The 21,347-nt window shown below is 55.7% G+C and overlaps 1 protein-coding gene across 1 annotated transcript in view; it reads left to right on the top strand.

Moving 5' to 3' along the window:
* Positions 1 to 783: 783 nt before the first annotated feature.
* The window catches only part of PPFIA4 (PTPRF interacting protein alpha 4), a 34,979-nt gene continuing 14,415 nt past the window's right edge, over positions 784 to 21,347 (top strand). The window contains exons 1-11 of the mRNA XM_026063756.1: positions 784 to 1,161; positions 8,753 to 8,854; positions 8,973 to 9,137; positions 10,021 to 10,095; positions 11,955 to 12,227; positions 12,771 to 12,917; positions 13,434 to 13,572; positions 13,945 to 14,024; positions 15,798 to 15,929; positions 17,441 to 17,503; positions 18,863 to 18,954. Coding sequence (XP_025919541.1) covers positions 925 to 1,161; positions 8,753 to 8,854; positions 8,973 to 9,137; positions 10,021 to 10,095; positions 11,955 to 12,227; positions 12,771 to 12,917; positions 13,434 to 13,572; positions 13,945 to 14,024; positions 15,798 to 15,929; positions 17,441 to 17,503; positions 18,863 to 18,954 — 1,505 coding nt within the window. The 5' untranslated portion in view covers positions 784 to 924. The remainder of the gene's footprint in view (positions 1,162 to 8,752; positions 8,855 to 8,972; positions 9,138 to 10,020; positions 10,096 to 11,954; positions 12,228 to 12,770; positions 12,918 to 13,433; positions 13,573 to 13,944; positions 14,025 to 15,797; positions 15,930 to 17,440; positions 17,504 to 18,862; positions 18,955 to 21,347) is intronic.

Raw genomic sequence — 21,347 nt, 5'->3', positions numbered from 1 at the left:
GGAGGTCAATGGGATCTTGACCTGGGATATACGAATGCCAAAGGCTGCTGCAGGTTTTTTGCAAGGGCTCCAATGTATCTGTCAGCATTCCCAGGGATGCTGGTCCCTACAGCTCAGTGTGACAGCGGGCCGACGTGTGGTGGGGGGTAGTGGGTACCCCTGCTCAATCACCCCCTTGGGGACAGGTGACATTGCCCACTCCCATGGGGGCTGAGCCTGCTGTTTGCAGCCACCCAAGGTTTGATGGTGTACGTAGGGTGCTTGGAGGTGCCCTAGGGGTCTTGGGGGCATCAGGAGGGATCTGATCTTTTTCCCCTCTCCTGTAGGTCACCACCTTGAGTTTAAAGAGCTGCGATGCCAAACAGAGACGCGTGCCCATACCAGAAGTGACCATCTCACTCAGCCTTGGAGGAGAACAGCCCTCCTTCATCTGACTCTTCCTCAGCATGTCCGGGCAGCCCAAATATCCCCCAGATGCTCGCTGTGCTGCTGTCAGCTTGGGCTCCCCATCGGGACACGTCTCCAAGAGCCACTTCATTCCCCTCTGAACAACGTTCCTGTGACTCGTCGATGCTCTAGCCCCTCCAAAAGGCATCAGAGCAGCAGCACAAGGGGCTGCAACAGCCCCAGCAGTGACGAACAGCTGAGTGGAGAGATTTCAATCTGCGAGAGCCTCTTCAGTGGGAAGGACATCTCTCCATCCCCATGGGAGCGATGCTGGCTTCCACTTAGGCCTCAGTGGGTGCCTGAGCAGGAGGGATGGAGAAGCCCCTGACCTTTGCCTCCCTGCTGCCCTCTCCAGCACTGGCTCCCCAGGGTCCGTGGGAGCCCATAGCGATGTGATCAGGGCCCTGCAGCTCCACAGCACCCACTACCTGGCCCGTGGTCACCTCCAGGACCCTTGCCTGCCTGTTGTGCCCCACCATGATGTGCGAGGTGATGCCCACCATCAGTGAGGGGGACCCTCTGGGTCCCCAGCAGGGCCCTGATGCCGATGCTGACTTTGAGCAGTTGATGGTGAACATGCTGGATGAGAGGGACAAGCTGCTAGACACACTGCGGGAGACCCGCGAGACGCTCTCCGTCACCCAGAGCCGCTTGCAGGAGACCCTGCGGGAGCGGGACCAGCTCCAGAGGCAGCTGAACTCAGCTCTCCCTCAGGTAAGGATCCGACCCCAGGAAGAGCGGGAGCCCGTGTTGAGGTGTGTGAGGGGGGATAGGCCACTTGGGGTGGTTTTTAGCCCATTCTTTTAGGAAGGCCGATCTGGTGTTATAGTGGTGCTGGTGCTGGTTGTGTTGCACCTTGTGCCAAGAACATGTAAGCTCTCCCAAACATGTAAGCTCTCCCAAGCCAAGCCAGAACCAGGGTAGACAGCTCCCCTTCTCCTCCATACCCTGTTGGTCTGTTAGCCTGTGTGGGGAAGCATGGGACCACAATGTCCCTGTTAGCATATGGGGAAGAGGTGATAGCTTCCCGAGGATGCCCCAGGGTGAACGGGGAGGCAGACGCAGAGCCCACGCTAGCCCTCTGGTACCAAACAGCACGTGGGATGGTGCGTTTCGGGTGGTGTGGCTGGCTTGCCGCCTCCAGCTGGCTCCTCGAGACATAGGGCAGTCCTCGGTTTCGTGGGTTCCCCATCCCCACCTCATTTCCTTCCTGCTTGCAGTCTCTGAACAGGGACATCAGCCATATTCCTTCCCCGCTGCCAGAGGGAAACTCCCTTTCCCTGTCCTTTCTCTTGCCGGGAGGGCTCATTTCCAGCAGCCCCATTGCCCCAGGGGACAAGGGGGGAGATGCAGACTTTCTGTGCCTGACAGGGGATGTTGGATGCTGCCAAGCCCTGGCCACTCTCTCTGCTGCGCTTGGTTCTGATCTCCAAAGATCCTCATTCCTGGAGGATGTTCTCAGGGCACTGCTCTGCCTACTTCTCATTGAGCAAGACGTCCTCACTCCCAAATCAGAGCTAGAGCCCTGCTCTGCTCCTTTTCGGCTGTGGGCCCCAAGGCCACAGAAAAAGTTTTCGCAGTGGGACAGGGCTTCTTTGCACCCAGAAATTGCTCTGGACTCATTAAGGGGTCCAGGCTTGGCTCCACAGACCCTCTGAAGGAGCTGGTGGGACTGAGCCCTGGGAAAGGGATGCTCGGGCAGGCCGCCTAGCTYGACCCAGGCAGGGTGGGCACATGGAGACGCCAGGCCCAGCAGCATTCGCCCACTAGGGCAAACTCTGCCACCAGCCCTCCTTTGTGGTGCCCCGTTGCCATGCTGGGCACAGAGCAGGGATCAGGGTGATGTGATGGGTCCATCTGTTCCCTAAGCTGGAGCAGACAGCAGCACACAGGGAAGTTGCCAGAGATCTGGGCTCAGCGAGCAGCCCGGGACACAGGGGAATCGGGGCTTGCTGTGGCCCTGCTGGGATTTCTGGTTCTGCTTTAAAACCTTGTGTTGTTCTCCTCCTGGCTCCTCCACTGGCAGATCCTGCTGCAGGTACTCCAGAGGCCTGGATTCGAGCTCTGCTCTGCAAGCAGAGATGCACAGGCCAGGAAGGGAGGTGGGGAAACATTGCAGGGATGCACAGGAGAGATCTGAGCTGCCCACCTTCCCTGCAGGACCTTGCAGGGAGCAGGATTCGGGGGGCTTTTGCACCTCTCTATTGTGGGTGGGATTCAGGGAGAGCCTGCCAAGAGCCCAGCAGGCAGGGGAAGCAGAAGGCTTGAAAGACTTGCATCCACGTGACTGTGCTGGTCCTGAGATCTTGGATCCTGTTGCTTTGCCTGCATGCTGCAGTGTGAGGCACCCAAGAGAGCCAGCTTGGGAAATGGTCAATGGACTGAAATAGATGGCACAAGCCAGGCCAGAGTTTGGGCTGGTGGCCAACCAACTCTCAGCATCCCTCCTCCACTCTGGATGGAGGGAAGCAGCCTGTGGGGAAGACAGCCCATGTCCCAGTGCACAGTGCTGGACTGGTCCTGGCTCTCCTCAGCTTGCCAAAAGCAAAAAGCCCAGAGGTGCTTCCCAGGAGCTCCTGGAGCCCCCATGTATGGGTTGCTCCCTGTCCCCAGAGATGCTCTGCAAAGTGCCCCGGTGCCCTCTCAGCCCTGTTCTCCAGGTGTCCAGGGTGCAGGCACGGCCACCATCACCTCCTGTGTGCCGGTGGCTCACGTCCCCTCTGCTCCAGGCTCCCCTGCTAACGTGCAGCTGGAGAGAGCAAGCCAGGTCACCCTGAGCACATGCCACCCACCCTGCCACAGCCGCCTCGGATTAAGGGACCGCGCGGATTTAGTCTCTGCTCCGGCTGCAGTAAGGGGTCATCCGTTCCTTGGCATGGGCAATGTGCAGACAGACCAAAGCAAACTGGGTCACCGCAAAAGGACTCCGCATCAGCGCGCTGCACCAACGAGCTCGCTGGGTGCCCCGCTCCCAACCAGCGCTGCCGGTCCCTCCAGCTCCCCTGCACCACGGCAAGGGATGTGATTAGTGCAGGTGGCAGATGGGGAATTTCCCTGAGCTCCTGCTGCCTCCTGCTGCCTGCCTTTCCCAACAAGCCCCATTTCCTCCCCGGCACGGGCAGGCGACTGTCCGCCCTGCGGCTCTGCACCCAGGCATGGCAGCCCCCAGCGCCCTTAGCCCCAGCCTTCGCCGGAGATGAGGCCTCGGCATGAATGCAGGGAGCAAACCCAAAGGCGCTCACCTGCCCAATGGGATTAACCCCAGCATGTGCATGTACCAGGTAAGCAGGATGCGGCCGGTTTCTCCTCTGGAGTGTAGCATGTAGGCACAGGTCAGGGGCTTTCCGGGTGCCTGTCCCATCCTGTTCCTCCTCCTCCTACCTCTCTGTGAGCCAGTATCCCCCTCCTGAAACCTTCTTTGCCCTGGTGTTTATTGCAACAAGTCAGACTGCATCGGGAAAGGACAATCCGGGACTGCTGGACTGTCTGAAGAAACCCTGCTTTTTGGGCAGGTTGGGCATTCAGACCCTCGATTATCACCCACGAGGCTGATAACCCTTCCCCAGTATCTCTAAAGAGCCCAAGCCCCGGCTGTGCAGAGGATGTGTTGCGTGGGGAGGTTGGGAGGAGGTTGGTGGCCAGGGGACATGGCAGTCTGAATCCTTTTAGGGGACTGGGGCAGCCAGGTGATGCTGCCTCTGCATGGGATCCAGAGCACCGGCTGGGCATATCCTGAAGGCCGGTGATGCTCCAGGGCCTGCCCTTCTCCAGCACCAGCGTACTGGGTCCTGGACTACAATGCCAGATTGCCCCTCGGTTGATGAAAGCGGGCTTTTCTCCCCAGCTGGAGCAGACAGGGAACATACATGTCTGGGGCAGACCCACAGATGGGGCAGGCAGGGATGCTCCAGCCTGCAGCTCCTGGCCCCCCATGCCCATGTGGGGCCAGGTGCCATGTGGCTGAGCCGCCCCCCCCCCCTTTTCCGTGGGGGTGTCCCTCAGCCCCCAAAAGGCAGAACTGCAGGGCGATTTCCCGTGGAGACTAAGCTGCCTTAATGCTTCTTACATGATTTATTTATTCATGTGGGAGCACAGAATGCGACTTAATCAGGCTGAAAGCTCTCAATTCCAATTCCTCTCTCCTCCCTGCTGTTCAGGGGGTGTGCGGCCAAGTGCTGGTGCTGAGGACCAAGGCCTGGTCGGGGTACGGGTGCTCTCAGCAGCACCCCAGGGCCCTGGGCATGGTTGGCAGCTCCCTCCTGCCTGGCTGCTCAGCTCAGCTCCCCTCCCTGCTTTTCTGGTTGTAAATGTGACCCAGGGATGCAATGTGCAGGACTCCAGGTGTGTCCAGATGTGTTCCCAGTGCAGGGTCCCATGTGGGACAGTAATTCTCCCTGCCCCCCAGTGACTGGGGGCTCGGCAGGACTCCCTGTCCCCAGCAGCGTGAGAGGGAGAACAGGCCTCCAAATTTCATAGAGGCTGCTGATACTGATGTCCTTGGAAACCTCCTGCAAATCTTCCATGCAGGCCCCTCTCCGCTGCACCCTCGCTGCCTCTCAGGGCTGCCCGAGGAGCAGAGAGCTGGGCTTTTGGGAGGGGAAGACCCGCTAAGACCCCCAAGCTCCCTGGAGGTGCCTGTGAGCCCACCTCCATCCCTGGCATCCTTGCGTCCTGACATCAAATGATCCCCCCAGTTCCTTCCATTTAGCTTACAAACATACCTAGAGTACACGCTTGCAAAGAGCAATGTGAAAATACAACCCTAACTGGGTGGGAAATAGGAGAAGCCTTTTAAGTGTCTCAAGATTTTAGGGGAGGAGAGAGGGATCCAGCGGCTCAGCTTGGACCCTTAGGGCTAGCTGTTCTCCTATGGCATGAGGGTGCTGGGATCTGGATTCCTGCTTGCTCGGCTGTATGCACGTTCATCTCCAAGCAATGCTGGGTGGAAATACAGGAGTCGTGGCTGTGCGCCAAGAGCGGGGGACACCTCTTCCCCGCGGATGGTCCACACAGCGTCACGGCACCGTGGCTGGAAGGGCCAGGATGTGCCGCTGTGCTACCTGGCATTGACGGCAGGCAATGGTTGAAGCCTTGGGTTTGCCTGGAGGGATTTAATCTTCATAATCCCATGCCACACATTGCCAGGGGTTGTGTTTATCCCTCAGACAGTGACTTAGGGCTTTCTCGTAATTCTGCTGCTCTGCTCCTGGGACAGCAAGGAGAAACTGGGAGGATGGGTCTGCCTCCTCCCAGCCTGTCACCCACACAGGTGAATGGGGCTCCATCCCTTGCTCACCAAGTAAGTGGTGCTGACTTCCCAGCACAGTGGGGAGAGCATCCACCTCTGCAACCCCGGCCTTCCCCGCCAGCCATGGGGCAAAACAAGTGTTTTAGCCCTCAGCAAATCTGGGAACCGTGGAGTCCCTGCCCGGTGCTGGGGGAAGGTCAGCAACCCATGTGCTTCATCGCTCCCTGTTATAGCTCAGGCTGCTGAATGACAGGCCCTGGGGACTTCATGGCTGCAAGGATGCTTTTACTGAGCTCCATAAAGCCTCCCTGTCTCTATCCTGGCGTATCGAGGGACTTGGGGAGTGATGTATCCCTAAATCTGAACCAGCCATCAATATATGGGCACCTAATCTCAGCACCGCTAGCTGCTCTTGCTGCAGCTCTTGCATGCTTTCCCCTTGCCGGCTTTCCAAGCCCCAACGTAATCCACCTGGATGCTTGCAAGCTGCTTGCTCTTGTGTGCAGCTCTTGCATAACATGGGGATGTGTGTGCACATGCGTGTGCCACTGGCCTCTGCCAAATCTTAATCCCCAGGGGCTGGGGAGAGTCCAGCTCTGGGAAAGCCTTGGCCAGGTCCAGTGACCTCCCCGGGAGCTGGCTCCATGGCAGGCTTTGCTGTACTTTTTGGAGCTGCAGGATGACCTGAGAGCAGGCATGGGATGGTCACTGGGCACAGCCAGGGCTGTCAGCAGAGATTTGGCTTGCTGAGGTCATTTTGGGGGGTGATGGATGGAGATTGGGCTGGAGAAGTCTCAGGAGAAGCAATGGGGCAGGAGCAGGGCTAGAAAAGAGCCTGGGAGTTCAGATCCTGGGGTGAAGATGTCAAGGGACAGCAGCCCCAAGGGATGGTGATGGGCAGAAAGGTGGCTCTTCATGGTGGTGGTGACTTTGCCTGCTGCGACTGCTCTTTCCCTTCCTCCCCGTTGTGGCATGTGGCATGCTCAATCCTGTCCCACTATGGGGTCTCAGTGTCACTCTGACACCACCATCCTCATATCAACCCCAGACTGAAAAGCACTGTGAGAGCAGGAATTGGGGAGAGGGAGGGCAGTGTCTCTTCGAGGGCCTAGGCCAGGTCAGCCTCTTCCCATGGCAAAGCTAAACCCTTGCCCGGTGAATCCCCTGTTAGCCTGCAAGGATGAAATGACGGGAAATCTGCTGCCTGGCATACAGAGATGCTGCATCCTGGGAGAGGACTGGTGCTGGGATTTCAGACAACCCTGCCTTGCAAACGACTCCAAAAATTGTGATGTTGGGAGAAAGGTGCCTCCATTCAGGGTTAGGTGTTCAAGAATCAGCAATTAGAGGTAAAAACAATCCCATCCAATACAGCTGTGCTCTTGTGTTGTTGAAGAGGGTTTCAGACAGAGACTGGACATCAGTGTGAGCTGTGTGGAGCATGGGGAGAGAAGGGAGAGGAAATTTTTGATTGGGACAAATAGATTTAAAAGCTCTTCATTTCTTGGCAAGATGTCAGCTGTTGCAGGAGGTTTCACTTTGAGTTGATCAGTGTTTAATTCAGCTTAAGCCTGAATGTTTTGCTTCAATTTTAAGATTGGGGTTTTTAAACATGAAAATTAGAGCRAAAGAGAATTTCACGCTGTAAAACTGCTCTCAGCCCCTTATCGAAATTTGGTTTGTTAATGCTCAAAGAAATCTCAGCTTCTTCTGAAACCCTTTTCCTTTTTAGTTCTTCTCAGCAACAGTGTGAAACCGATGTAAATTTATGAAGCGTTTCGGTGGTGCCCATTTGCATTTTACACTCCAAAAAGCTCCAGCTGCAAAGTGTTGCTTAGCCCTGGCATGAACTGGTGACTAAACCAGCAACGGAGCCCTGGGAGCAGTGGGAGGACGCTCCTGGGCTAACCTGGACACTTGATTTTCATTTTTAAAGAGAAAATTAACCCTCCTGCACTGTGGAAAGTTCATAGCAGGTTTTCTTTCCCCTCCAGTACAGTCACAAGTGCATTTGCTCTATTTCTAAGGAACCCATCATGTCCCAAAATCTGTGCTGGGGGGGTTATGGCTCTTCTTTGGCACTGCTCTGTGCCCAGCTCTTCCTTGCTGGCCGTGACCTCCCAGGAGGGACCGGTGGCCGGAGCAAGGACTGCTGGCATCTGCAAGACCGGTAGCAAGTGGGATACATCTTCCATTATGACCTGTCTCTCTTGGCTGGGACTTGGGGCTGGAAGGAGCACGTCAGGGCTTGCTTCAGCACAGCTGCACAATGGCACTTTGCACCAAACCCTGCTGCTTTCATCCACAGGAGAGGTGCATGTGACCCTTCTGGGTTGTGCCTCATCCCTTCCTCAATTGCACCCCAGAGGTTGCAGAAATTGGGGAGTAAAAAGACTCAAAGGGGGACAAGACCACTTGGAAAGCTGGCCGAGCGGTTTGGGGTGCCAGGGATGAAACTGGGCAAGAATCTGCCTTTCTCTGGATATGGTCTGAACATCTCAGCCCAACTTGCTGACCCAAGGTGGTTCTTATCATTTCCCTTGGAACGAAATTTTGGGTAAAGCCAGGCCCTGAGGCCATGGGCAGAGGTCGGCTCAGGGCCAGGGGACCCATCCTGGCTGGCTGTGGCTTTGCAGTGTGTTTTAACCTGCTAGGACGCTCCAAGGCAGGTGCGCTGCTGGGTTGTGTCAAGGGGACAGTGAGGATGGAAGCATGCTGGTGGCCTTGGCTGGGGCACTTCAAATGCCGTCGAGCACCTCTGGAGCTGCAGAGCAGTTTCTTGTGTCATTATTAATCAAACCAAATGGATAAACACCAAGGTGCTGCATTCCTCCCTTAAAGCCCTTGGGGAGTCCAGGAATAAATTGCCTCCCAGCCTGGTTGTGCTTCTCCTTTGGTTTCTCTTCGTTCCCTTCTTCCCCTCCCCATCCCCTTCACTCGCTGGCCAGGTGCTGGATGGAAGCTGCTCTGTGATGGGGATCCTGGCGGCAGGGCCAGCACACTGGCTCTGGCTCCGTCGTGTGCTTCCTGCTCACAGCCGTGCCCTGATTTCCGCAGGAGTTTGCAACGCTGACACGGGAGCTCAGCGCATGCCGGGAGCAGCTCCTGGAGAGGGAAGAGGAGATCTCAGAGCTGAAAGCCGAGCGCAATAACACCCGGGTAAGCGTAAAACCCTCTTGTTCAGGTCTCGGCTCCCAGAAACACTGGGCACCATGAGATGCTGGGTCAGTATCCACATGGCAAGGATGGTAAGAGCCTCACACTTGCTCTCTTGCAGCTCTTGCTAGAGCACTTGGAGTGCCTGGTGTCGAGGCATGAGCGGTCCCTGAGGATGACCGTGGTCAAGCGCCAGGCCCAGTCGCCATCCGGGGTCTCCAGTGAGGTCGAGGTGCTCAAAGCACTTAAGTCGCTGTTTGAGCATCACAAGGCACTGGACGAAAAGGTGAGATGGGCTGCTGGGACTTCTCCCTCATGGCTCACTCTGTGAGCATCCTTCACTCAGAACCAACCATCAAGGCTTTCTGACCCAACCTCCCTCCTTCTTCCCAGGGTGGCCTGGCCTTGTCTCTCCCTCTGGATGCCATTTTTTGTTGTTAAACCAGGTGGTGACATGTGGTCCCTCAGCAGCAAGTTTTTGGGTAGCCAAAAGCTGCAGCACCATGATTTTATCCATCAGTCCTCCAGACGGGTTCGTCATTAGGCTCAGCATGGCAGTCTCTGTGCCACTGCTGCCTTTGCACATGCACGGGGACATCAGATTGAGCAGAGCTCTGTGCGCTCAACTTCCATGTGTCCCCCGCTCTGGGACAACCCCTCTGCAGCCCCAACCCACAGCCAGGCCATACGGCTGATTGTGCTGAAATACAGTGGCTCAGACCTGAGCTGCAGTTGCAGAGCCAAGCCGGTGGAGCTGCTGAGTGGATGCTGCAGGGTTTGAGCTGCAGGGAGGTTGTTGGGGTCGGGGAAGGGAGTGCTGGCATTTGAGATCCTGATGTGGTCTTTGCATTAGGACCCACAGCTGCTCCTCCTGACTCATTTGCCTTGAGCATCTCCCTGCTCTGTTAAAAGACATCTTCAAGGTGCCCCAGCCTTGAGTCTCCTCCAAGAGTCACTTTTTCCCAGGCTGTTCCTCTCCAATGTGCTTTCACTCCCTCAGATGATGGGATGGAGCATCCCTGCCCTCAGGTTGCTGAGCCTGTGCCCTGGATGTGATCCACCTGAGGCTGGCAGTCAGCCAGATAGGAGGGGCTGGGAGTTTGCCTGGCTCCTGGACACCTTCGCTATAGATGAGTAACAGCCTTTCCCGTTATCTTGCACAACTGCAGGTTCGAGAGCGCTTGCGAGCAGCATTAGAGCGAGTGGCAACCTTAGAGGAGCAGCTTGTGGATGCCCATCGGCAGGTAAGAGGGACATTTCGCATCCTATGCCAGGGCCCTTGCTGGGGCACCTGGTGGACAGGGCCTGCTTGATGCACCAAGGAGTGTGTTACACCCAATTTGTGAATTTATGTTGAATTTGGTGAAATTCAGCCCCCAAAATGATCATGCAAATTGGTAAAATGGCTCTCAGCATTTTTAATGTAATGGGTTTTATTTATATCAAGGCTTGCGCATGCTTAATATCTACAAAGAAACCGATAGTTCCATGAAACCTTTTGTCTCACAGATGAGGTTTTCCTCTATTGTTTTGCCATTTGGGTTTTCATTTCACTGACAAAAGCAACCTGAACCTGATTCACTTCAGCTGGCTGACAGTGACTTTGCTTGTTGGGGTTTTTCCTGCCTCAGCAAAGACCCAAATCTCCCTGCTCCAAGCACCCTGTCTCACATTCCACATCTCCTTCCTTGCACGGCCCTGACGCAGGGACTTGTCTGTCTCCCTCCAATATTTAGCCTGCTCATCTGGGAGCCCAGCCACTGCTGCCAAAAAGAGCCAGCCTGACCCATTAAGGCCTCTGTCTGGCAAAATTTTGCTCCTATTTCCAGTTGCCAGCGCATATCTCACAATACTTTTCCAGGCTTGGTGGGGAGGCAGCACTTGGCTTTTGAATGCCTTGCAAAGAGCTTTTCCCCCATCCTTCCACAGTGGAGCAAGGTGTGATGCAGGGGTTTATCTCCTGCTCCTGCTGCATATGTTTGCACCAGGTCTGGAGCCTGTTTGGCTGCCAAAACTAGTAATATTGCTTGTATTTGAAATGCTTCCCAGGATGCAGGGCTCAGCTCATGTAGAAACACCTCACCGCTGGGGCTCAGGCTCTTTGCATGGCCGTAACAAGCACTTCCATACAAGATGCAGCTTCATCCTGCTTCAGTGCTGTGCCTTCATTTCACCCCCTCGTACCCTGCATAGGATCTCTGCCTCCCTCTGTTTTCTTCAGCCTTTCCCTCCAGTTACCCCCAAGCAATAGGCACTGGTTGAATACTACGGTTGCTCTTAAAGGTGGAGGAAGCTGGTGGGAAGCTGGTTGCAATTGAGAGGTCAGGACACCTGATCTGTGTCCCACAGACATGTGGGACCCATCCTGAGCACCATCTGCCTTCCCTTCTCCCAGCGTGTGGCAGTGGCCTCCATCTGCCTCCCCAGCACTATGCAGGGGCTGGTCGCCTTCCCTGTCCTCCTGCACCAGGACATGGGTGCAGCAAGGCTGGCATCACCCAGGGCCTGACCAGCCAGTCCTGTCAGGTCTCTCTGATTGATTAACTCCTGTTGTCTTGCAGGTGGCCACTCTGCAGCAAGGCCCTGTGCGGGAGGTCCCAGTAGGAGAGCGAGATGAAAGGGAGCCCAAGGAGCCGGCACAGAAGCTTCCCTGGAAGGTGAGAGCCCTGAAAACACCTGCTCTGGCTGTGTTCACTGAGCCACAGTTTCTCCAATCCCCTTGTTGCTGCCTGCAGGATGCTGAATCACCCCTGGACATTTGAAAAACCTTTTTCCCTCTCCATTGGGTCTAATCCCCTGGGAAATGTCCTTCCCTGCTAGGCGGATATAGGCCAAGCAGGCCATTTCCCAGTGCAGGGGAATCTGTGCTCCTGCTGGGACACTTGTTGGGACTTTGCTTCCCAGGGATGCTCTGCGCATCCAGGGTTTCAGCCCTCAACCATCCCTGTCTCATTGATCCTGTGAGGAGCCATGTCTCTGGTTAGTGGAGACTGTTAGCAGTGGCTCCCAGGGCCCCACATCCCTGTGCTCCCTGGCATCTCCCCGTCACGCCAGGTCCCTGCAGGGCCATGTTTGTCTGCTGGGTAGCCGCAGGCAATGCCAGCTCGTGCTTTGGGACAGTCAGGCATCCACATCCCTCTCTGCTGGCTTGCAGCGGCTCTCCAACGGCTCCGTCCACCCCGACGATGAGGCAGGGCGGGTGGTGGAGCTGCAGGAGCTCCTGGAGAAGCAGAATTTTGAAGTGGTCCAGGCCAAGGAGCGCATTTCTGCTTTGGCTGCCAGCGTCGCCGAGCTGGAGGAGGATCTGGGCACTGCCAGGAAAGATCTGATCAAATCGGAGGAGATGAGCAGCAAGTACCAGAGGGACCTCCGAGAGGTTAGGCATTGCCCTGTCACACTGTAAACCCTGTCCCGGGCCCTGCTGCGGCTTCAGAGACACTCACAGTTGCTCCACACTCTGGGCTGGGGAGGGATTGTAACTCCTATTGTACATGCAGAAAGGAGGGTTAAGGCCAGCATTTCTCAAAATAGACCGTTGCCTTTGGGGGATTTTTGAGGCAGTCCATCAGCAGGGCTTCCCTGAGGTTGTGAGCAGATGCCAAGGAACCCAGGTGTGCTGCAGACTCACAGCAGTGAAACATGTCCGTACTAGTGGAAAGGGTGGTTTTTCTGTGATTACTTGATTCTCCTGCTATCCCCTCCCACTCTGTTGTCCTTCATCCCTGTACGAAGCATGTTTTTTATTGTGTGCTTGGACTTGGAGGGTGTCCCAGGCTTACAGGAGCTGTGTGGCTGGTTGTTCCCAAATTGAAGGTTACAGATCAGGACCATAAATGGGGAGAGGGATTGGGGAAGGACCGGGACTCGCCACTGTAGTTCTCCACTCGTACGGGACATGACTGCCCCATTGCTCTCTCAGGCTCTGGCTCAGAAAGAAGACATGGAGGAGAGGATCACCACACTGGAGAAACGCTACCTGGCAGCCCAGCGAGAAGCCACCTCCATCCACGACCTCAACGACAAGCTGGAAAGTGAGCTGGCCAACAAGGAGTCCCTGCACCGCCAGGTACCAGTGCTGACATGGATGGGGTAGCATGTCACCAGCTTTGCAAGGGGCTAGACGAGCCTGGCACATCCTAGCTGGTGCACCACCATCCTCCCCCTACCTTGAAACACCCCATCTGCAGGCCTGGGACTGTGCCAGATGACAGCCAGAAGCAGAGCCTGGAGGGACGAGGCTAAGCACCAGTTCCAGGTGCAATTGCAGCCACAGACCCAGTGGCAACATGTGTAGGAAGCATGTGCAGACAGCATCTTCGGGGGGATTTGGAAAGGGATTGAAATGGGAAGCATCAGACCCTTCTGGTCCAGTCATGGGTCAACCACAGTGGTGGGAGCAGGATGTATTTTCCCCCATCACCCTTTCCCCCCACCTGGGACTAGTCCCTCCCAGTTGGGACCAGCTCAGAGCTGGACCTGAAGGCTCCCACCACCCCAGGCCATTGGGAGGAAGAAGTAGGCACTGGGGATGGGATACAGGCAAGCCTCAGTGCCAGGCACCCTATTGTGCCCCGTTCTGCAGTGTGAGGAGAAAGCCCGGCACCTGCAAGAGCTGCTGGAGCTGGCGGAGCAGAAGCTGCAGCAGACGATGAGGAAAGCAGAGACGCTGCCCGAAGTGGAAGCAGAGCTGGCCCAGCGCATCGCGGCACTCACCAAGGCAAGTGTGAGGGGTACTTGGGGATGGCCAGGCCAGGAAAGCATGCAGGAACCAGAGGAAGAGACAGGTCTGGCCACCTGTGTGCAGTGACAGAGCCCCAGGGCCAGTGGCCCACTGCTCCCCAGTGTCCTGGCAAGCCCCCAAGCCCTCCTTGCAGGCTCAAGGCTCCCTGCTCTCATTCCAGCTGTGGAGTGCCTCCATCTCTGATCCCCTTGCTAGCATGGTCATTTTGGGGCTGACAGCACAGCAAACCGTGGTGGGGAGGCAGGCAGTGGGAGGGAGCGTTGCATCCTGGGGAGGGATGCTGCAAGGCAGGAAGGACCACAAAATTTTGGGGTTCACCATCCAAGAGGGCTGCTCTGCTTCTCCCAGGCAGAAGAGAGGCACGGGAGCATCGAGGAGCACCTTCGGCAGCTGGAGAGCCAGCTGGAGGAGAAGAACCAGGAGCTGGCCAGGGTAAGTGCTGCTCAACCCGGATGGGGGAGTCCTTGTGGGTCCTGGTCCAGCTTCAGTTCCCTCTCGCTTTGGCATGCAGGTGCCTGGGCACACTGCAACGGGCTGGCTCAGCTGATATCTCCAGTGCAGGATAGGGAGAAAGGTCTGGTTAGTCCTTTCCCAATCAGGATCTCTCTGTCTGGAGTCATTCAGGAGCTGGTGCCAGTCTCTGCTGCCAGCTGTGCAGCAATTTCCCCATCTCCCAGGCATCCTTTCTTGTTGTTAGTGTGTCTCATCCACTCCTTTCCCTGCACCACCCCCTTGCTCCCTGCACCATGYCTGCAGCTCAGGGCATTGCCTAGGCAGTGCCAGGCACGGACAGAAGCACCAAGCCAGGAGCCCAAACACAGGACAGATGGGGAAGCTCATCCTCCTGCCTGCGTGCTGGGCTGCTTGGTGGATGGAGCCTCCCAGCTCTGTCCAGAGTCTGTTTGGTGCTTGCCATGAAAGCTCCTTCACCTAGCAGAAGCCGTGAAATACTGAGACTGGCTCCGGCAGCTTTTCCCACCAGCCTGGATCAGTAACAGAGCTGGACTGAGGGGCGCTAGGAACAAAGAACATGACCCCTCGAAGTGGGAGGCTGAACCGGGGTGTTGCAGGATGTACTATTGGTGCCGTGCTCCTCAGCCAGCGATCTAGCTGTTGGCAAGGGAGGTTGCGATGCCCATTTCTCAGCTCACCTAGGCAGCAGTACAGCATGTGACCCAGCTCTTGGTCCTGCTGGGGAAGATCCAGGTTGTGGTGGCCCAGGGCGGAGATTTGGAGAAACCTTTGTGAATCCAGGGCGTTGGTACCCACTGGGGTCTGGAAGGTGTCCCCAGATTGTGACTGTCCTCATGTCAGGGACTCTCTCCAGAGAGCATATCTGGGCCCTGCCTTGTCTTTTTAGAAGCAGATCTACAAATAGCTGGTTGTCCTCTTGACTGCCTGATGCAGCTGATGGTATCACTGTGCATTTCAGCCCACATCCCATTATCTGTAAGCCTTAAAACACCAATATTTTGAAGGCATTTGAGTGCAAAACATTCTCCTGAAATCAAGTTTTGTGCTAAAGTTTTATTTGTTTCCAAGAGCTGACCAAAAGTGTCAGGGCTGAGCCTGCTCTCCTCCTTGCCAGTTCCGAGGATGGGCACAGGTGGGACCTGCTCTTGCACTGCCTGGGCAACTCCTGAGCATCACACAGGGTTGCTGCTTACGAGACAGGGGCCTGCTGGCATTGCTTGTCTGGGGGACGTGAACTGAGGCAGAGCCACGCTGCTGCCGTTGCCGTGTGCCTGCCATCCCCTGCCCAGGCATCTTTAGGGCTCTTGCACCCACGCTGTGCTTCATGGAGATCTCCATACTACATCACGTGTGATCTTATTCACACACCCTGGCTTCCCTAGTGCATCCCAGGGCAGTGGGAGACACGTGGATCAGGTTTTGGGCACTGTCAGGTGGGTAGAGGTGCATCTCCTTGGATGCTGTCCACTCTGTGCTTCAGCCCTGGCTGGGAAATGTATGTGGCAGAGACCAGCAGAGCCCCAGTGGAGGGTGTGATGTGTGCTGTGAGGATGGGTTTCCTCCCAGAGCTGGGCCCAGTGGATCAGCTGTTACGCCACCAGCGGGAATGAGATGGCAGGGGAACATCAAGCCTCTCCTGGTTCCCCATGGCGGGAGGAGCAGGTCTGAAGTCCCCTCCTGCCACAAGCATCCCCAAGGACTGACGTGACTGTCCACCGCTTGCCATTGCAGGCCCGCCAGCGGGAGAAGATGAACGAGGAACATAACAAGCGGCTCTCAGACACCGTGGACCGTCTGCTGAGCGAGTCAAATGAGCGGCTGCAGCTGCACCTCAAGGAAAGGATGGCGGCTTTGGAGGAGAAGGTAGTGACTGCAGTGCTGGCGCAGGGGGTCCTCTGGGGCTCCGGGGAGGGTGAGGGGTCTGCATCCCCTCTGGCACAGAGCCTCAGTCAGCTGCAGTGCAAAGGTTTGGAAGTACCCATGCAGGGATGGAGAAATGATCACGTGCAGGATGCCAGCCAGGCGCCAAGGCTGGTGGGAATGCAGGGAAGCGCATTCTGCACTGCGCCCTTGCCTCTGGCCAGCCCTCACCCTGCAAGACCCGTTCTCTGCCACCTTTCACCTCTAACAGCGGCAGGATTTGCCCTGCTCCATTCCCTCGCTTCCCTGTGCCTTCCCCTGCGCATCCTTGACCACAGCCTGTGCCCAGCTGGCACAACAAAACCCCTCTCTGCATTTTGCAGGAGAAAATGCAGCGTTCACCCTCTCCCACCTCCTGCCCACCTGCACATGCTGCCTTGAAACTTTCCTGTCCCCCAGGCCCTGCTGCCAGACTGATCTGCCTTGTCCAACCTGAGGCAGAGTCCATGAGCAGCCCTCCACATCCCATCCCACTCACCCTGGGGAGCTGGGCTTTCCTTTGCAGGAGCCAGCTGGAGTTGCTGCTGCCTCAGTGTGATTGCAATTAACTGGGAGAGCAGGTAGCTCAGAGCAAGGAGTATCCTTGCCTTGCAGAGGGGAGATCAGCCCTTGATAATTAACCTCTATTTGGGTTCCTACAGGAGCCAGGCTTCCCCCACGAATGGGAGATGCATCCCCAAGCTGATGCATCTAGGACCAGGTCTGTCTCCAAGTTGCTCTGCACCTTCTGTCCCCAACCAGAGCCGGCTGCATCAGCGTGTACAGCCATTCGGCTGGCATCTGAGTGGCTCTGGATAAAGAGCAGGACCCAGCACGTGGGACTGAGTCCAAATTCCCGCTCCCTAGGACAGGGACCAGAGTGGTGGCACATTACAAAGGGGCATCACCAGCTCCCCAGCCTGCTGCTGGAACTGGTTCACCCACAGAGTTTCTCCAAGTCTTTCTGGGGCAAAAATGATGCTGAAACGCCTGCCCAGCTGTCAGCGCCTCTCCAAAAAGAGTATTAGGTTAGAGAGTCACAAGCTCATCTTCTTTTCCTCCTGCCTTTTCGCTAGCGTAGATGCAGGGGACTCTTTTGTCCTTGACCCAGCTGCTTGAGGAGTTGATCTCCTCTTGGCTACATTTCCTAATCTGCAAACGCTGCCTATCAAATCTCTAATCACCACTCACCCACCGTGGTTGTGCTGTGGCTGTGGTGTGAGACAGGAACTGGGCCATGACAACCCTGCTTGAGGAGCAGGAGGTTTGCAGAGAAGACTGGTTTGCAGGCAGGTAGGTGAGGAAAAGGTCGGGGAACCATCGCCATCCCTCCTGCCACACGTCCATCACCCTGTCCACATGGTGATTCCACGCTGGCCATCCCTGCAAGGCCACAGGGCCACGGCCACTTCCTAAACAGTCTCTCTTTTTCTTTCCTGTTTTTGTTCCCTTTTCTTTTGTTTCATTTTTCAAAGAACACATTGTTACAAGAGCTGGAAAATACCCAAAAGCAGATAGAGGAACACCAGCACGACAAGGTAAATGCTGCTGCAGGGAGCCTGCCCTAGTGACTGCGCTTCCTCGCTCCTAATCCCCGGCTAGTGGCAATCGCACCTCCTAAAATACCCTAGTTACGGAGGAGCTGGGATCCCAAAGCACCCAGCAGCAGGAGGCCACAAACTAACCCACGCAGTGGCTGGATGGAAGCTGCCACGCACCCTCCCGGAGACCCCCGGTTCAGTTCCCTAACAGGCACGTTCAGTCCAGTCTCCGTATTTCTATCACACTCATTCATCCCTGACCTCCACCAAGGACAGCAGCGAGGCTGGGGTTGCTTCGCCCGTGTTTCTAGAGGAGGGTTTTCCAGAGTGCTTGGCTGCTGCTTGGTGCGGCCTGACCGCGAGGGACAGTCCTGCCAAGATAGCCATGAGCCTTCTCCCTCGAGGCTTTCCTCACCCCCTTGCTCGACTTGGGGAAAGATTTGCTCCATGCCCAGGCTGCAGAAGGCCCCACAGGTCTTTGCACCTCCCCTGCTCTCAGATAAGATGTCCAAGTAGGGTCTGCAAGATGAGTCTACGTTATCCTGAGCCAGAAAGCCAGGGGGCTGCACCTTTGGAAGTGGTGGGACTTTTGAGGATGTGCCCTGTGTCTAGTGCATGGTTGGGGGGATCGGTGGGCTGCTTTTCCCCTCACCCAGGGCCTCTGCTCTCCCAGCTGCTCCCTGCCCGTGGCGAGGATGTGCGGGCATCGGTCCAGCTCTCTGGCCACGGCCGCTCAGCTCCAGGCAGAGCCAGAGCTCAGAGGCTCATATGATGCTGCCTGTATGTTGCCTAGCCCCAGTTCAGTGTGTTTGCACAGAGGGCTGGATCTTGCTGTGCCTGGAGGAACCCATCTGCCCTGCTTCCCTGCTCAGCTGCAGCCTCCCTCCTTGCATCTCCCACAGAATAACCCAACCACTTAGCACAGACCCGGCTCCCAGTGAGGACGGGGCTGGCAGCAGGAGGAACAGGGCCAGTGTTAGATTTGTCTAGCGGGTTCCTTGCTGCCAACCTTTTGCCAAGATGAATGCACGCGTTCAGCCTGGAGCAAAGCCAGAGCATCCTAGTGGGACCGGTTCTCCTTCATCTCTCAAACCAGCATTGCTTTCAGCTCGCGTGTATCTATCTGTCTGGCCTGTGATCACTCCCTCCCTTCGCGGCATCACCCCAGCATGGTCATTCACTGTCGCCTGCATGAGCTGTTTCTTTACTGATGTATCAAAGGTGCTTTGAACCTGGGATGGGGAATTTTAAAGAGAATATAAATATGAAAATAGCTAAGGACATGGATTGCACAAAATGTGGCTGCTCTGCAGAGCAAAACCAACCCCTGTCTGTCTCTTGTCTCATCCCGAACAGCGACGGTTGTCAGATGAGATCGACAAACTGAGACTGGAGGTTGATCAGCTCAAGACCAGAAGCGGGACGTTTGTGGAGAGCGTGCACACGAGGTAAGGGCCCAGCTGCCAAAGCCCATGCCAGCCCACATGCGCCCCTGGCTCGCATCCACGCACCCATGGTTTTTGCTCTTGGAGCACAATTTGGGACCCCAAAATGCAGTTGGCATCAGGCTTTCTTGGCTTTGCTGAGCTTCAGTGCGGGGCTGCAGGATGGCTCCTCGCAGCAGGGTCAGCTACAGCTTCACTGTCCCCAGTGTGGATCTGTCCCGGGGAGAGACGCTGACTTGAGAACTGCCTAGCCGAACTGAATGGCCCAAACTTTGGTCTTCTGAGGGTAAAAAAACACTGGGCATCATTTTTCTTTACATGCAAAGGGTGCAACCTCTCTCTGTCACCCTGGGGTGGTTTCACCCAGGCAGTGGATGCCGCAGTACTATCCTTGCTGCATGGCTCAAACTGCTGCAGACCATGCAGCAATTTTTTCTTTTCTGCTCATTTTTAGTCCTGCAAAAGTCCCTATGAAAGCTGGATGTTCACCAGATGTCTTTCCCCTCCCAGTGCACTGGGGACGGGCTGGTGGGGAAGGAGGAAGCTCTCACACAGTGGTGGCCCAGCGGCACAGAGATATCCATGTGGCACTGTGCTCTGCAAGGGTGCTTTCAAGGTGTCGCAGGCAAAAGAGAATGAACCTCCCTATTTTTACCTCCTCTCCATGATGACCCTCACACACCCTTTCATTTCAAGTTGGCTGGGAGAAGGGGGGATCCCAGCCCAGAGCAGCAGGAAGCAAGGTGAGTCCATTGGGTCTCAGCCTCCAGGACTGGATGAGGGGGCCAGCACCACTGCAAGAAAAGCGGGAACAGCCATGGAAAGTAAGAAAAGGAGGGTACCCGTGTTGCAGACTGTGTCCTCTCCTGAGCCCTCACAACTCGGATTAGAGACAGTGAGGGACTGCCAGGACTGACCACCAGCCGCAAAAATTCACCTCTTAGGAAAGAACAAAAAGACAGAAAGGAGCCGGTGTAAAAGCTTCAAATATTTCAGCAGCTGGGGCAGAGAGGAGAGAGACTGGCTGCTCGATATCTGCCATGGAGAAAAGAAATGGGAAGAGCAAGGAAGAGATTGTGAGGATGAAGGACAGCCAAGTTCTGGAGAAGTGTCTGGGACATATGTGGGACTTCCTTGTGTAGGTTTGTAAGGACAGGACAGGCAATTTTTTTTTTCAGGAAAATTCAGCAAAAAGCTTGAGTTACAGAGGCTAAAATAATCCTCCAGATGAAATGTCAGCTTTTGTCTAAGGTTCCTTTATCTGTTTTTAGCTCAGAAACAGCTTGTCAGCGGCTCCACAGCTTAAATCCCCTTGAAAACTTGGGCTGCACCTTCATCTGCAAACACCAAGCTGACGCCAAGCCAAGCTGCTCACACTAGCGATTTTGTCTGGGCTCAATAGGATACTGGGATAGGGAGCCTGGACCTACATCTCTGCTGGGAACCAGACCCACCATGGTGGAAAAATACTGATCTGCTCTGGAAAGCCTGTACTCCAGGCTGCTTTTTCCTTCTTAAATCAAGCCAAAAATCCTCACACCTCCTCTTACAATTCATATAGGGAGTAACGATCCCATTCTCTGCAAAGGGACTTCACTCAGCAGCCTGGATGGGTCTCTAAGACAAGGAGAGCTGAGCCAGTTGCTGCCTTTTACTTGCCTTTCCGTCGACTCAGTGACCAGCGGGATAGACACCGGTCATACATCCCCCACTAGATAAACAGGTCATCTTCCCTGCACAAAGAGCTGCTGTTGCTACCTTGGACTTCCTGCAGGCTCAGGCAAATGTCACTGAACTGGCAACATCAGGATCACCTTTACAGGCATTTCTACACGGCCAGGCAAGGTGGAGGTATCTAATTAGTACCATGAGTGGCAAAAAGTGTCCTCATGTCCAAACACTGTGTTGCTCTGCCCAGCACGTGAACCCACTCCTAAGCATCACCTGAGCTTGGAAGAAGAGGATGAAGAATTCCCAGACGCTTTCTGAAGGGAGAACCCAAGAGATGCTCATGTCCCCACACCCATAAAATCTGTTTCAAATGGGATTTTATTCATCAGGGCTTTTGTGAAAGTGTTGGAAAAAAAATTAAAATGAGAAGGAGAGCTCCCTGGTTGGCTCCAGTTCTGCACCCTGGGTATGGGGAGGAAGGACTCAAGGGGACTCTGGGACCGTAAACATTGAGAGGTACAGGCCGTGCTTGGAGAGGGGAAGACAGGAGGGGACTGTGCAGCCAAGGGCTTTGTAACAGACCTGCTATACTAAGTGTTTTCAGCCAGAACTGGCTGGACATCCCTGTGGGTACCGCAGCAAAGGGGGAGGTAGCAGCAGGGTAGTGCCCAAGGCCGGGCTTCCTACAGCCTGCAACCACATCTCCAGGGCCAGGATGGGGGGAG

Source organism: Apteryx rowi, unplaced genomic scaffold (genome assembly GCF_003343035.1).
Source record: "Apteryx rowi isolate R43461 unplaced genomic scaffold, aptRow1 scaffold_200, whole genome shotgun sequence".
Classification (NCBI taxonomy): domain Eukaryota; kingdom Metazoa; phylum Chordata; class Aves; order Apterygiformes; family Apterygidae; genus Apteryx; species Apteryx rowi.
The sequence above is the reverse complement of the archived record's forward strand: the minus strand, read 5'-3'. Positions and strand labels throughout refer to the sequence as shown.